The sequence below is a fragment of the Eptesicus fuscus genome, chromosome 14 (genome assembly GCF_027574615.1).
Source record: "Eptesicus fuscus isolate TK198812 chromosome 14, DD_ASM_mEF_20220401, whole genome shotgun sequence".
Lineage (NCBI taxonomy): Eukaryota > Metazoa > Chordata > Mammalia > Chiroptera > Vespertilionidae > Eptesicus > Eptesicus fuscus.
Genome location: NC_072486.1, coordinates 67,484,924 through 67,500,722, shown reverse-complemented (window position 1 = coordinate 67,500,722; position 15,799 = coordinate 67,484,924). Strand labels below are relative to the sequence as shown.

General features: G+C 37.4%; 1 protein-coding gene across 1 annotated transcript in view; it reads right to left on the bottom strand.

The window, feature by feature from the left end:
• SLC13A1 (solute carrier family 13 member 1) overlaps positions 1-15,799 on the bottom strand; it is an 84,187-nt gene that overhangs the window by 18,532 nt on the left and 49,856 nt on the right. Inside the window, exons 7-8 of the mRNA XM_028136603.2 lie at positions 9,996-10,147; positions 1,955-2,074 (exon numbers count right to left, since the gene is read on the bottom strand). Coding sequence (XP_027992404.2) covers positions 1,955-2,074; positions 9,996-10,147 — 272 coding nt within the window. The remainder of the gene's footprint in view (positions 1-1,954; positions 2,075-9,995; positions 10,148-15,799) is intronic.

The window sequence follows — 15,799 nt, the reverse complement described above, 5'->3', positions numbered from 1 at the left end:
CTCTCCATTTAAATAAGTTTGGTGGCACTGACAGATGAGCTTCTTCGTCCCCAGTATGTTGGGATCATTTATAATGTGAGAGTTAACTGTGTTAACAGCCAACACACTAATCAGAATGTATGGTGGCCTGCCAGAGGAGTGGCTGATCATTTCTGTTTGTCGATCTAAAACCTCTGGAGGTGAACACCCTGACAGACTGAAAAGGACACTGAAAAATGAGCTGGAGCATGAAGTTGCGCAGTGTCTAACCAACAGTGGACAGCAAGGGGACTGTTTAAACATGCCACTGGCTGTGATTTATGGACTTTGCCTAATGTTTGCACTTCACACTCTTTTTTTTTTTTCTTCATGGAAAAACACAGTTCCATAGATCTCCCCTTTACCTTTTTTATTCCTCCTTTTTAAATGGGGAGGCCATTTCCTAATAGTGACAATGGTTGCATACAATTTTATAAAGTCATTTGCATGTAGCAAAAAAAAAAAAAAGAAGGAAACAGCGGTGGGTCTGCCTATTCCATTGGTTTGGGTTTCCTGTCCCCTGCAGCCTGCACTGCTACCTGTACAACTGAATAGGCCCCTGGAGGCTTGGTTTTCAGGAAGGGGCATTTAGTATGCAGCTGGCCTCTCCCCACTGATGCCCACCTGCTGAAGTCAGTGACATTCCACACATTTGCTTCAGCGGGAGCACTGCCACATGCTGCTCCCACAATCTGGACAAAAAATATTTTTCAAAAAAAATAATCAGTACCATCTCCCCACTACTAATACAATTGCAGAGGTTCTGGGGGAAAACCAGGGAGAGGAATAGAGAGGGGGAAATACCAGTCCTTATGTGACTTGACTTGGAAAATGTCGGTGTGGGCATGGAGCAGCACCTGGTCACGGTATTTTGCTTTCCAAGGGAAGTACAAAGAGCTGATGTCAGGCTCACCTGCTTGGTGGATAGCATGCTGTTTTATTCATTCACCCTTGAAATTAATTAAATAAAGCCCCTATAAAAATGAATTTGAATTGCTTTATTTTTCAGGAGAAAAATCTTCAAGGTTTGACATACAGCCTCTTCCCCTTCCTTCTTTTTTTTTTTTTTTAATATTGTTTTCTATGTTAAATATATAAGCCACATTTTCCATTTTTCTGTGGAGCCCTTTATAATTTTAAATACTGGCTGTCATTTAAGTCATGTGTCATTGGTACTTATGGATCACCAAGTTCTGTCCCAGCCAAGGTAACGTTTGCAAATTCTCCTTGAATGCGTACATTTGACATTTTAGCAGCTCTTGATTGATCAGTGTTTCTTGCCTTGTCTTCTATGTGTTCAACGTGGGCCCACGTGTGTGAGAATTACAACACTGGAAGTGATGTGACTGATCTTCCAGTTAAAGTCTGTTGTTTTACAGCTGAGGAGGCTGAGACTGAGAATGGATCAGGACTTGCAAAGGTCAGTGGTCTGGCTTGGAGAAGCCACAGCCTTTGTCCCTGGTCTCCTGATTCTGAATCCAATGTTGTTTGCACAGAGCTCTCTCAGACCTTTATTTTTTCATGGACATATCCGTTTTGGTGCTAGGGTGAAACAGGAAGCCCTGCATGTTACAGTTTGACATACAGTAGCTCAATAACCTGAGGAAATCCCCACATTAAGCCAAGGGGAAGGGCAACACTTCTTCAAATTTCACTCCTCATCCAAATGAGCCCCTTATGCTTTCCTGGCCTATTAACATGTTATCGGTTGAGGACTCAAAGGAAACCAAGATGGAGCTGCTTTCCACAAACTCTCTTCCACAGTGAACAGTAGTTTACATGGTACTTTCGAGTAGCTTAAAGCATGCGCTCATCCAGGTCAGCTTTGTGGGGAAGAGCAATGCAGAAATGCAGCTTCGAGAAACAGGTGAGAGCAGCAGAGAACTCAGAACCCAGACACCTTCGTTTACCTGAGGAACACGGACAATGTACTTACTCGAATCCCAGGAAAAGCCACTGAAGCCAAATCCAGGACAAGAATAGAATAATAATAGCAGCCGGGAAGGAAAGCAAAAACCACGATCCAAAGTTGATGCATCGACAGCTAGGGTAGCGCCTGTGGGAAAACATGGAAAAGTGTTCAGGGAAGAGGACAAGTGGAATCCCTCTCGATGGTCAGTGGGAAGCGACAGTTCACCCCTCCCCCGTGCTACCAGCCAAAGTAAGATGCAGGGGGTGTTCACCTTTAAGAATGGAAGTTAGCGTTTCTCCCTTTCTCTTGATTCTTCACTGCGTAATTTTGTTCCCTTGACTCAATCCGTGAGGATGTGCTTGTGAAAGAACCCAGCACAGTACCTGCTACTCATGAAATGCACAAGAAGTAGGTGTGCACGGGTGCGTGTGTTTTGCTGTTAGTACTAAGACCATGGATGTATGAGTGAGGAAAGGCAATAAGCAGATGTGGGAACAGATGAAAATTAACAGAGTTTCTGTTACCATTGCACATTGGTAGCAGGCATCCCAGGTACCTAGGAAGGGACTCTGATCCAGCCCACATTATCTCTCAGAGATGTTTTTCTCTATTTCTTCTGCCCCAAAGCAACTGTAACCATCAGTCCAGACATAGGTTAGTCCTTTCTTCCTAGAATTAGACAGTGCTTTGGGCCTCAGTCAAAGGGAGTAAATCTGGACCAGAAAAAAATTAATGAACAATTCTGTGGGAAACATCAACTTTGCCTTTATCTCTACTAGTTATTTTCAGCTTTTTAGCTCAGATAATAACAAAACAACAGCAACGACAAAAAAGTTGTTGACTCAATCTGTAAGGACGTGCTTGTGAAATGAGGAACACAGGCAATAAACAGGTATTCATATAATGAATCAGGTACAAGCAATGTGTCCTTGGTAACCTCACTCTCATTATTTTAAAATTCAATCTAAATTCCAAATAAATATACTTATCTACTTTATAACTGTGGGGGGAAATAGAGAAATTTGAGAAACGGTTGTCTAGAAATCCAGAAAATACAAAAAATATACAGAAGTAATAAAAACACCATTAATATTTTTATTATTTTTGAAATCATAAAATATAGATAACTTTATAGAAATAATAAATGTTTCAATTCTTATTTTGTTTAAATCACATTAGTATTTTGTCATTTATAAAAGATCATGTAGCCCTAGCCAATTTGGCTCAATAGATAGAGTGTCGGTCTGTGAACTGAAGGGTCCCATGTTTGATTCTGGTCAAGGGCACATGCCTGGGTTGCAGGTTTGATCCCCAGTAGAGGGCATGCATGAGGCAGCCAATCAATGATTCTCTGTCATCATTGATGTTTCTATCTTCTCTCTCCCTCTCCCTTCCTCTCTGAAATCAATAAAAATATATTTTAAAAAATAATTGGTCTCTTTAAAAAAAAAAAAAAGACCATGTTAAATAAACAAAAATGTTTCATGCCAAATGCATCAGCATAAGCCAAATGTATGGATTTTAGAGAATTCTTTGTTTTATTTTAGGATAGTTTCTAAGTAATGCAAAGACTTTTATAAAAAAAAAATAAGTTTCAAAAACTCCAGAATTCTAATGATTTCTACAATTTCTTTGAGCTTATAAAAAGTCGCTGATCTCCCTAGGTCTTAGAGATATCATTAGCACCTTCAGGGTGATTTTTATCTACCTTGAAGAGACCCAAGGATTAGCTTCCCTATATATGCATTAGAAAGTTACAAATGATAAACAAGAAATGATAGAGAATACAAAGAAATTATGAATGGAAAGATGCTTTATCATATCTATGAGGCTCTATTGAGAATCTCTTGCTTAAAAAATAATTTGTTGTTTTCAATTAGAAAATAAAATAACGGGGAAAAGGCTTAAACTTATTTCCCATTAATTTATTAGACTTGGGTTACAGGTCGATGGTCTATGTTATCCTGTTTAGCCAAGAGATCTTTACAAATGCTACTTGGTTTAGGGTCAAAACCATGCCCCAAGCTCAATTTCATTTCCACCATCTGTGGCTAATACCTTGACCTCAGGCTGCATCATTCCCCCCACCATGCAGAGAATCCTGGATGGTTTGTTTGGCTGAAAAGGGGCTTTTCAGAATTTTTGCCTGGAAGGATAGTTCATTTAGAAAAATGAAAGCCTGAAAAAGCTAAACTCTGTTTGTTTGTTTTTTCTTTGTTGTTGTTTTTTTCTTCAGTAATAAGGAAGTAAACACCACACAGGACTGTGACCTCCATTATCCCAACTCTTACACGTCTACTGAGAGTGAATACTTTGGATGGAAATTGAATGAACAGCATACTCAAAGGAATTAGTTTCACCGTGGTGTCTCTTATCTCACTTCCTCATATCCTAAAATTTAAGTGACTGCAAGAATCTGCCTAGAGCAAATATACATTTCTTTCATCATGAACTATGTAAGTACATTTAATTCTGAGAGGATCCTTTTCTTTCACACGACGCTATGTTTTGGATGTCTACCATATGCCAACTACTGTTCTAACTATTGGGGATATAGTGGTGAATTAGATGGACATGGTTCAGGCTCTCTTAAAGTTTTATTTAAATGAGGAACACAGCCAATAAACATGTAAGCATATAACGAATCAAAAAATAAAACAAGATAATGAAATAAATTATTAGGGGAAGGGAGACATTTTATAGAATGTGGTCAAGGAAGGGGATAATTGAAATGAGATTTCAAGGGCAAGAAGGATCCAGTCATGTACATAACTGGGAATCAGCATTACAGACAGGAAATAGCAAGTACAAAGGCCCTGAGGTGGAATGAACTTGGGATGTTTAAGGATTAGACAGAAGGGCTGTGTGGCTGTGGGTAGTGAGCTAAGGTTATAGCGACATGAAATAAAGTCCAAGACGTAACCAATAGGGGTCAGATCATATATAACCTTGTAGGTCATCCGAAGGAATCTGAAGTTTAGTAGAAATGGGATTATGAGTAGTGGGAAGGAACATAGTAAGTAAATTAGTGACATGATGTAATTTAAAGTCTATGTAAATTTATCACTTACATAAAACATGTTGGCTAGATGGATTCTCAATATTGAAGGGAACAAGAGTGGAAGCCAAGGTGTAGTAGGCAGAGTTCCAAGATAAACCCCTGGTGCACTTGCCTTGTATAATCCTCTCCCCTTCCGTGTGTATAGAACTTATGAATACGATGAGATTTCAGTTCTGTGATTTTATGGCAAAAGTAAAGGGTTCTGTAGAGGTAATAAAAGTCCCCATCAGCTGACTCTACGTTAATCAAAAGGAAGGCTATCTTGGGTGGGCCTGGCGTAATTAGAGAAGCCCTTAAAAGAGATTTTCCTGCTGGCCTAAAGAAGTAAGTTTCCATGTTGTCAAAGGAAGGGGCCTATCACAAGGATTTGGGTATACCTGGTAGTTGCTTAGAGTGACTCCATGCCAACAGGAAAAAAAGCGGGGGGGAGGGGCACCTCAGTAATTCAACCAAGGGGAACTGAATTCTGTCAATAACCTGAATGACCTTGGAATAGAACTCTGAGCATCTTCAGTAATTACAGGCTCAGCTGACACCTTTCAGGCTGGTGAGATCTTGAGCAAAGGACCCAGCTAAACTGTGCCTGGACTCCTGCCCTGACCCACTGAACTCATAAGATAATAAATTTGTGTTGTTTTAAGTCACTAAACATGTAGTAATTTTTAACATAATAATAGAAGATAAATACTTAGGGCAATCTCTTAGCAGACAAGAAGTTTTGCACAGGAATAGGGGAGCGTGAGAGTAGAGATTTTAGCTTAATTTAGATTGTTGGGGAAAAGAACAGAAGGCAACAGATTTTAATATATTTGGGATAAAATGGAGAAAAAGTTTCATCTATTGAAATGAAGTCTGAGGGGAGAATGGCAGAAGAATAAGGGAGTGGTGGATCAGAAATGTTGCTGTGGGCATGTTAACTAGAAATATCGCTTAATTTTCCAAGTGGCCATTCGGATAGGCAGTAGATAAATGAATCTGGAGCTGAGAGGAGAAAGCAAGTTAGGGATCTAAAATTGCTAGATACCAAGCATATAGGTGGCTTCATAAACCATGGAATAGGGGATGGTAATTTGGGGAGTAATTGGAGATAAAAGGAACCAGGAATGCACTCTGGAGATGCTCTAAATTTTAGAGGTCAGGCAGAAGTGTGGGAATGAGCAGAAGACCTAACAAAAATCCTATGAGAAAGTCATTGTATTTACACCAGAAGACACCGAGTCTCAGAAAGTTAAGCTAATTGCTCAAGGTCACCGACTGTGTGGTGAAGCTGGATTTTTAACCCAGGAGGAGTGTTTGAATCACAACCTCTTTTCATTAATGCATAGTGTCCTCAACTGAAGCTCTGAAGTGAAAATAAAATATTCCATATATATTGAAAAGTATCCAGAGGCTAGAGTACAAAGCTGATGTTTTAAGGACACTTTAGTACATCATACAAATGATTTACTCCATAACAGAGACATTGTTTGACCTAAAGCATAAATGCCTGTCAATGTTGAAACTCAGGAACACAGTGTTGTTATTGCAGATCTTATGAAATGATGAATAATTCTAATGAAACACACACAAACTGTCTCAAAAGAATGAATGTAGCTATGGAAATTTACAGCCTTGAAACAGATTTGGGCCATTTAGATCACTATAAGCTAGTGTCCACACTGATCATAGTCTTTTTGATTAGTGACTGTTTTGATTATTTCTGAGTCAAAGCCATTTTTCAGTTTTGCATTTGTGTACTTCCAGAGGTTTCTTTTCAAATATTAACGATATGTTATTTATGAGCCAGGCTTAGATTTCTAACAGCAATAACAAAAGTAGAAGCAGCAGCAGCAACACTAGCATGATTGACAGTTTCCTATGTGCCAGGCCCTTTGCTAAGAGCCACATTTGCGTTTTTAAGCCTCACAATAATGTTTGAAATTAGAGTTTTGCCCCCATTTCACAGTTGAAAAACCTGACATTCACAGAAATTAAGCTAATATATAGCAAGATAGAAATCTGAACCAAAGTCTGAGTCCAAACTCTGTAATATCCAAATTTCTTCTATCATATTGGAAAGAGAAATTCTTTCTGAGAAGTATATATTACTCATTTCTGCAGGGGAAAGTCATGGTATCTTTTGAAGGTAACTACTGCTAGGTAACTGATTTACCTTTCCCTCTGTAATTAGTTAAGAAGAGAGGTTAGAGATGTAGGCTTTGAATTTTGAGCACCTATTAACTCATTTCTTTTATCATTTATTGGTTTGTAAACCTATGATAGTTATTAATTAACACATAATTAGTAACAGGGACTGTACTAATCATTGATAATACAACTTCCTTCCAAGCTGCTTTGTATATACACGTATTTCATAGCTGACCTAACATGAACTGAATAATATACTTTGATAATCAACAAGCTATATAAATTGACTTGTGATAATGTTCCAGTTTTTAATCTGGTAGATTTGTGGGGGATTTTTGTATTTAACTAATAGCTGCTGTATTTGTTAAATAATATTGATGCGTCAAAGCTACTCTTGTGAAAACAGTAATTATGCCTAATAAGATTTCCCTTAATAACTTTATTTAAATACCAAAAAAAAATTAGTTATTTGGATGATTCCCAAGAACAGTCAGCACTTTATTTATGTGTTGGTACAGTTCATCTTAACCAATGTTTATTAATCACTTACCTGTGCCCCTTGTGGGCTAAAAGAAACATAAGAATGAAAATTTTACAAACTTGAACTCATCAGGAGTGGGGGTTGTGCATGTGTAAAGAAGACAAGTTTATAGAAATGTAAATATCGTTTATGATAAGAGAAGATAGGAATGGCAATGGAGGAGGAACTGAACAGAGTTTCCAGTAAGATAGCATCCACACAAATAGAGAAGGAACTTGGCAGAACTGGTGGGTCTTCCAACAACCAGAATAGGAAGAAATGGTTAATTACAGGGTGGTATTTATTAACAATAGTATTAGCCATGGAAGAGATTGGCTGATAAATGGAAGGATATATCAGTGTAGCAATGAATAAGGATCAGGAAGAGAACATTTTGAATTGGAAATGTTTTCTGTTAATCTTTATTGTTCAAAGTATTACATAGGTCCTCCTTTTCCCCCATTAACCTCTTCCATCCCTCTCCCGTCCACCCCCACACCCCCAGGCCCTCACCACCCCATTGTCTGCATCCACGGGTTATGCATATATGCATACAAGTTTATTGGTTGATCTCTTCCCAACCACCCTCCCCTGCCTTCCCTTTAAGGTTCAACAGTCTGTTCATGCTTCTATGTCTCTGGGTCTGTTGAATTAGAATTTTGCCAACATGCCCCACTCACATACGGTAGGTGAGGCAATGAGACTGCAGAGTGGAAAAGGGGCTGGGACTCGGGCCACCTGCCTCCAGCCCCCAGTTCCTCACTGACTAGATCATCACTTAAAGCTCTGAGCCTCAGCTTCCTCATGTGAAATGAGGGGGATGTCTACATGGTTTGAAATTTCTGTCTGCATGTTTTCTCTTCTTCCCTGGCATTATTACTCTGGAGGCTAGGTCCTTCTTTTCCAAGACTAACATTTCTACTCTTGGTTTTTAAAAAATAATCACTTATTTTTCAATTACAGTTGATATACATGTTGTATTAGTTTCAGGTGTACAACCCAGTGAGTGATTAGAAATTTATATACCTTGTGGAGTGATCCCCCTGGTAAATCTAGTACCCATCTGACACTATACATAGTTATTACAATATCATTGACTATATTCTCTATACTGTACTTTACATCCCTGTGACTATTTTGTAACTGCCAATTTGTACTTCTTAATCCCTTCAACTTCTTTACCAATCTCCCCTCCCCTGGTCCCCTCTGGCAAATACCAAAATGTTCTCTATAGTTATGTAGTATACTCTTGATAAATGTGTACTCATAGAAGCAATAAGTACACATGGAGGTCTGTGTTGTATGGTCCCTAAACTGCTATACCAGTTTTCTTTGTATGCAAGTTCTCATTCTTCCCAGTACAGAGTGATATTTTTTGAGTCTGGGATTTCTTGGAAAAGCTATGCATGTCCAACATTTAAAAAATACTTCTAGAAAATTCAGTCTGTGAATCTGCTTCTTAGAGATTCACAGACTGAACCTACCTCTGAACCTTAATTTTTCTGTAATGAGGACCTAAATCCTGTTTCAGGGCATCATAGTGCTGCCCACCTTTCTTGAACTTGGACAATAATTTGTCCTATTAGTACTTGAAAATATATCTTGGGTGTAGAATCAATTTGAGCTCTCACATAAAAGCACGGAGTTTCAAACTATTGTTTCAATAGCTCTTACACAGTGCCAAGTATTTTTACGTAGTTATCTCATTTAATTATCACAGTAATCATGTAAACTTTGCCTAGTTTAGATATGAAAAATTAAGTCTTGGAGAGTAATGTACTTTTTTATTGTTCAAATTCACAAAGTGACTTAATATTGTGGAATATTTAACCCAAGCATTTTTACTATATCCATAGATTCCCCATTTTCTGCAATGGAGTGATAATACAATGCCAAACTTTTATTTAGGGTCATATATCTGTTCTTAGATTACTTTATCACTGTCATTTCTTGTAATTACTTAATCCTTCAAAGTTTTTTTTTTTAATTCAAAGCCATGCCTTTAGTAATTAGTACTGTAACTCTATCTAGCATTCATCATTTAAGTTCAAATGCCAGTTCCCAAACACTTTATAAACTGTCCCATGCAAATAACCCCATTTTGTTTCCTCTATCATTTGCAGTGTTGTTTGAAATTTAAAATATTTTCCCTATTTCATTAGAATGGTCATCCAGGAGTTATCTTTTCTGAGCTGCCTTGGGGAATCTGTAGGTACCTGTTAATTTACTATGTCTTATATATTTAACTCTCAGTAGAAGGGTTAACCCAATAAAGCACCTCTGTCCCTAGAGTCTCTAAATTAGGTTAGTTGTGTGCTTTCCATTGATTAAATCACCAATCCAATAATATTACTTACGAATTGAAATGCTCGGCAAAAATCAAGTTGGTGGAGGTACCGGTGATCGTTGTCAGTCCACCAATGGTAGAAGAGTAAGTAATGCACAAACACATAAGCTTACACATCATGTGGTCCTTCTTTGTTGGATATTTGATTCCTGTGACTGTATTCTGTCCAATAAGAAAATGTACGATGAGAACAGCTCTACTGGTAGCCATGACAAGCAGTAATAACTTTGTTATGGACTGAATGTTTGTGTCCCCCCCAAATTTCTTACGTTGAAGCCTTAATCCACACTGTGATGCTATTTGGAGATGTGACCTTTGGGAGGTAATCAGGGTTAGATAAGATCATAACGATGGGGCCCTGGTATGATAGGATTAGTGCTGTTATAAGAGGAGATAACAGAGAGCTTAATCTCTCTCCACCATGTGAGAACACAGAGAAGGTGGCCATCTGAAACCCAAGGAGAGAGCCCTCACCAGACAAGAATCCTGCTGCACCCTGATCTTAGATATCTATTTCCAGAATGATGAGAAATAAATTCATGTTGTTCAAGCCACCAGTCGATGGTATTTTGTTACAACAGCCTGATAGTACAGCATTTATCTTTCCATCAGTAGAAATGTAAAAATAAAAATATTTAACCTGAAACCACTGAAATATTTTACAAATATAGTTTTATTCCTTTGCTCATGCTTTATTATTCCTAAACCAACCCTTTCCTCCTTTCTTCCCTTCTCACCATCAACTCCCAAATTTTCTGCTATTTTTTCTGCTGAACTGGTAGTACATGGCAATAAGTTCTTCAACCTCTTTTTGCAGTGTTTCCCTACCTTGGTGGCTGGATAACTATACCATGTTCATGAATAACCCTTCAAATATCCTGGCCTTACAGATTTTTTAAGACATCTCATTTCCAGAGACCTTCAACTCTGCTCTACCTCAGTCACTCTCTCCAATAGTTCCACTTTGGATAACAGCACATCCTCAAATGACTCCATCTTGGAAACCACTAAGAATAGGACTTCTTAGGGTGAATGACAAAAGCAACTTCATTTCTTTTCTCACCTATGCCCAATATGAATACACTTGTGTTGGTCTGATTTTTGCTATTCCTGGGATGAAATCTGGGGAAGAATCTATAACTTTTCTGAGCACTTTGTTTAATAAAGTCTTTCAATCACATTTAGTAAAAAAGCAATCTCATTCCAGGCTGCTGTGGCTAAGTAGTTGAGCACTGACCTATGAACCAGGAGGTCACAGTTTGATTCCTGGTCAGTGCAAACACCGGGTTGTGGACTCAGTCCCCGGTGGGGGCATGTGGGAGGCAGCAGATCAATGATTCTCTCTCATCATTGATGTTTCTAGCTCTCTATCCCTCTCACTTCCTCTCTGAAATAAATAAAAATATATTTTAAAGAAATATTTAGAAAAAGCAACCTCATTTGAGTAGTTGGCATGAGCAGTCCTTCATTTAATAGTAAAAGTTCCAACTTTAAAATTAAACCTTCTCCCTTGTATCTGGCCTACTTAAAAGCCCATAGTGGGAAGAAGTTTGTGGGTTTGGCTTTATTTCTCTCTTCTAGCTCCAATTCCTTCCACAACTTGCTAGTATCAGCTTTTAAATCCTTCATATTTGGAATGGCAGAGGATAGACAGGATCAGGAAAGGAGTGGTAAGGTTTAGAACAGGTTTAATTTGATGGATATAATTAAGATATGACGCTAGTACTTTTTTGGCTTGATGGATGGTCAAAATGACTCCTATATCTGATTAGTACTTTTATGGATTCTTAAGAAATTTCTATCACTCAAATAATAACATTAGAGTCATGCTCCTCCTCTGTAGTTAATGCATCATTTCCACTTGGTTGCTTATGACACACTTGTGGTTTCTGCATGTGATGGTCCACACACATCTCTTCATGCTGAGGTCAAGTTGCCCTGTGTAGAAATTCTCTTGGGGAAAGTTGCTTTTCAAGTTACCCCAAATACCACTTCTCTCATATGTTCCTGATATTTGGTCCACGGGAAATGGGCACCTCTGCCCTGTTGACAATAATAGTGAAGATGAAACTATATTAGGTAAGGAAATTCAGCCATGGCCTTTCACTTTCAATTTTTTAAAGTTTATGTCACTTACTAGTCCATCGATTTCTTCTAGGTCTAGAGAAGAGATTCTCAAGTTCTCTGAGTGGTGGTTTTTCTATCTCAACCCCTAGACACTCTTTCCTTCCCTCTCCAATCCAAACCTAGAGATTAGAGCTAGTTTGGGAAAATATTCCAACTTATTTCAAAGGTAGACTCTTTCTCAGCCTTCTCTCATTTTTAGTACTAAGTTTAAGAGCCTAAAACTAATTTTTGGTCATTTACTTTGCAAGTGCTTTGTAAGTGCAATATGGGAATACTTATAGTATGTGCTTGATATTAGAGTTCATTGGGGATAAAAAGAGTGTCATATTACTACTTTATTAACAAAGAAGTCTGTTCCTTTACCACAGCTTCTTCTTCCAACTTTGCTGCTGAATTACTCCTATCCCTCCTCTCCTTCAACTCTATTGGCATGTCTAGGTCATTGAAGCATCTACTTATTCCCAGTAGATTTGTCTGCTTCCTTTCCTATCCAGTTTATATTTCATGGTAAACCAATAAAATGACATTTTTAGGCTTTTTAAGCAACTTTATTGAAGTATGATTGACATGTAAAACACTGTACATATTTAATGTATACAATTCGATGAGTTTGGGGATAAGTATATACCATCACCACTATCAATAACTTTCTTAACAAAATCCTAAACTCACTTGTCTCTCTTTGAATGGTAGTTATTTAGTAAAATTTCATCTTTGGATGAACCCAACCATTCACTTTTTCTGAGCCATGTCTGCCCCTGCATAGTCATGTACTGTTGGCGAAATGATGCACATAGCAGAGGAGACTGGGTTCCTACACGCACAATCACAAACTTCAACTGCAGTGTCCTGCTGCCTCTCTGCCCCACTGTGTTTCTCTGACCCAATTTCTCTACATGTCTTCACAGGAGGATTAAAAACCTTCCTTATTTTCTTTCTACCTTCTTCTCAATGCTCCCGCTCACTCTTCACAGGTAACTTTGCCTCTTATTCTACAGGAAAACTAGAAGCCAGAAGATAGATGTCTCATAGACAGATGCAGCTTGCATCTACACTGCCTTCTCCTCCTTCTCTACATGCATAATAGAGTAAATGTCTCCCCTCCAACTTCTTATTACTGCACCCCAACCCCTCAGGCCTTTCAAAAAACTATATACAAATTGCTTTACTGGAATTTCCTCACAAACATTTAATCACTTTTAAGTCATCTTTACAAAAGAAAAAAAAAAACACGTTTCCTAATCCTCTTAATTAGACTACTGCCTAACTTACCTCCATTTTCACAGCTAGATTACTCAAAAGAGTTGTGTACTTTCAGTGACTCCGTTTCGTTAACCACTCCAAACTAGTTTTTGTCTCCTCAACCACCCAAAATGTATATGCTATGATTATCAATAGCCTCCATGTTTAAAACACAATAGATACTTTTCTGTCTCAATCTCATAGACCTTTCAGCAGCACCTAAAAGAGTTAATCACTCCTTTCTGGTGAAAACTCTTCTTGGACTTCCATGGTATCTCAGCCTTGTGTTGTTGTTGTTTTTGTATTGTTTTTTGTTTTGTTTTTCAGCACTCAAATAATTTAATTTTCATTTTTTAAACATTGCCTGTGGATTTATTTTTTAAATTTATTTTATTGTTTTAAGTATTACAAATAGTAGTACATATATTCCCCCCCCCCCCGACATAGCCTTGTGGTTTTTCTTCTACATCTCTGCCTGTTCCTCTGTATTTCTTAACAGTTTATTTTCCTTTATCCTTCCTCAAAACTGGAATTTCTTGAAACTCTGTCATAGGCACATGTCCCTTCTCATAGTAATATTTCTCCTTAGGAAATCTCATATATGTTCATTTTTTTAAAATGGATATCCATATTCCAGACCACTAAAACCCTGTTTTAGCCCAGACTTCTCCTTTTAGACCTAAATATCCTATTGTCTGTTCAACATTATTTGAATGTCTTAAAGAAAACTCCAATCCCCCAAAATGTTCAAAACCAAACTCATTATTTCCTTCCTCAAATCTAGTTCTTCTGCTATGTATGATAATAGCAGAAGAACTAGCATCACTATAACCATAACTGCAAACATCGATAGTGGCTTAGTATATATTATTTTAAGTTAAAATCAAATAAATAGTTTAATTCATTTTATTCTTATAATACAGTGAAGTTAGTCCTATCATTATCCCACTCCGCACACGAAGACATGATACCCAGAGAGCTGGGTGGCCCAAGGTCACAGAGTCTGGAATGTCAGACTTAGATTATGAAACCATGTAGAGCTCAGCTGCTATTCTAGATTGCTTGTCCTCCTTGAAACCTTTCTCTTCCTTATACCACCACATCATCTCAGTTTTATCTACTTAAATATTTCTGGACTCTGTTCAGTTTTTTCCATCCCCGTTATTGTGTTGGTCTAAGTTGACATCATCTCTAATTTGGGTTACTGTAATAGTCTCCATATGGGCCTCCTTGCATCAATTCTGGCCTATTTCAGATCTATTCTACACACTGCAGCCTTCTAAAAAAAATCTAGATGTATTTAAGACATATACAAAGAGGAGGATCGCCCTGTTCCATAGCTGAATGTAACATTGCAACTGAGAGATCTTTTTGAGAAATCATAATCAGAAAAAGTTCCTATTCATGAAAAACCATAATGGATATGGAAATGGCACTTAGCATGACAAGGTCAGGTGTATTGAGTTGTAATTTGCCTTTTGCTTTCTAATTAATTTAAAGGTTATCCCCCAGGGGTCTTTACTCTTTATCCCAAAGAGGTTAATTTAGAAATGTCTCCTTTGCTTATATTTCCTAGATGGAAATTATTTGTATTCTCCATGATAAAAGTTTCCATTGAAAATTTCAAAACTAAATGGTAAAGAAATAAAATAGAAAAATAAGTTTATAAATTCTTATCAGTGAAACAAAGTGAAAATAAGTTCTTAAATATTATTTTACTATAAGAAAGACTTCAAACACAAATCAGAAAGTGATGTATAATTTGGATATTATCAAGTAGATAATAAGGAAGAAACTTAAAGGTGTAATATGTATATAATTTCTCATTGTCACATAAAAACTTTCAAAAATACTATATATATATATATATTAATTTTATATAATAGCTTAATGGCAAATATAGGCATATATATAAGAGTGATTAAAATGGAAGATACAAAACTAAAAATAAATCTCATGGATTTTCTACACTTTTTTCTTATATAAAGATCTTTAAAAAAATATGTTAATGCACATAAGGTGATATATATGCAAATATCAAAGACAATCTAGAAACGTATTAAAATCCTAAGGTAAATTCAAATTCTGCAGTAAATTGTAACACTAATGTCATAATACATGGTTAAGTGGAGGTGTTTGGGAGGTGGCATGGGGTGCACCACTTTTGTTACCCAGTAAACATGAGGCCCACAGTCAACTCTATTGTTATTTTTGCTTAGGGCAGGTGATTGTTGGGCTGAACTGTTGAAGAGATGATACTGTAATAAGAGGTAAAGATTGAGGACCACAGGGACAGTAGTAGAGGGCAATAGGCAGAAAAACAGAGCTCTTAAAAAGCCAGAGATAAGCCACTAATTGAGCCAACTGTAGGTATAAAAACTACAAAAATATGAGGGAGGATTAGTCTTTGGCTACACTGGGCAGTGATTTCAATTTGAGACCAAG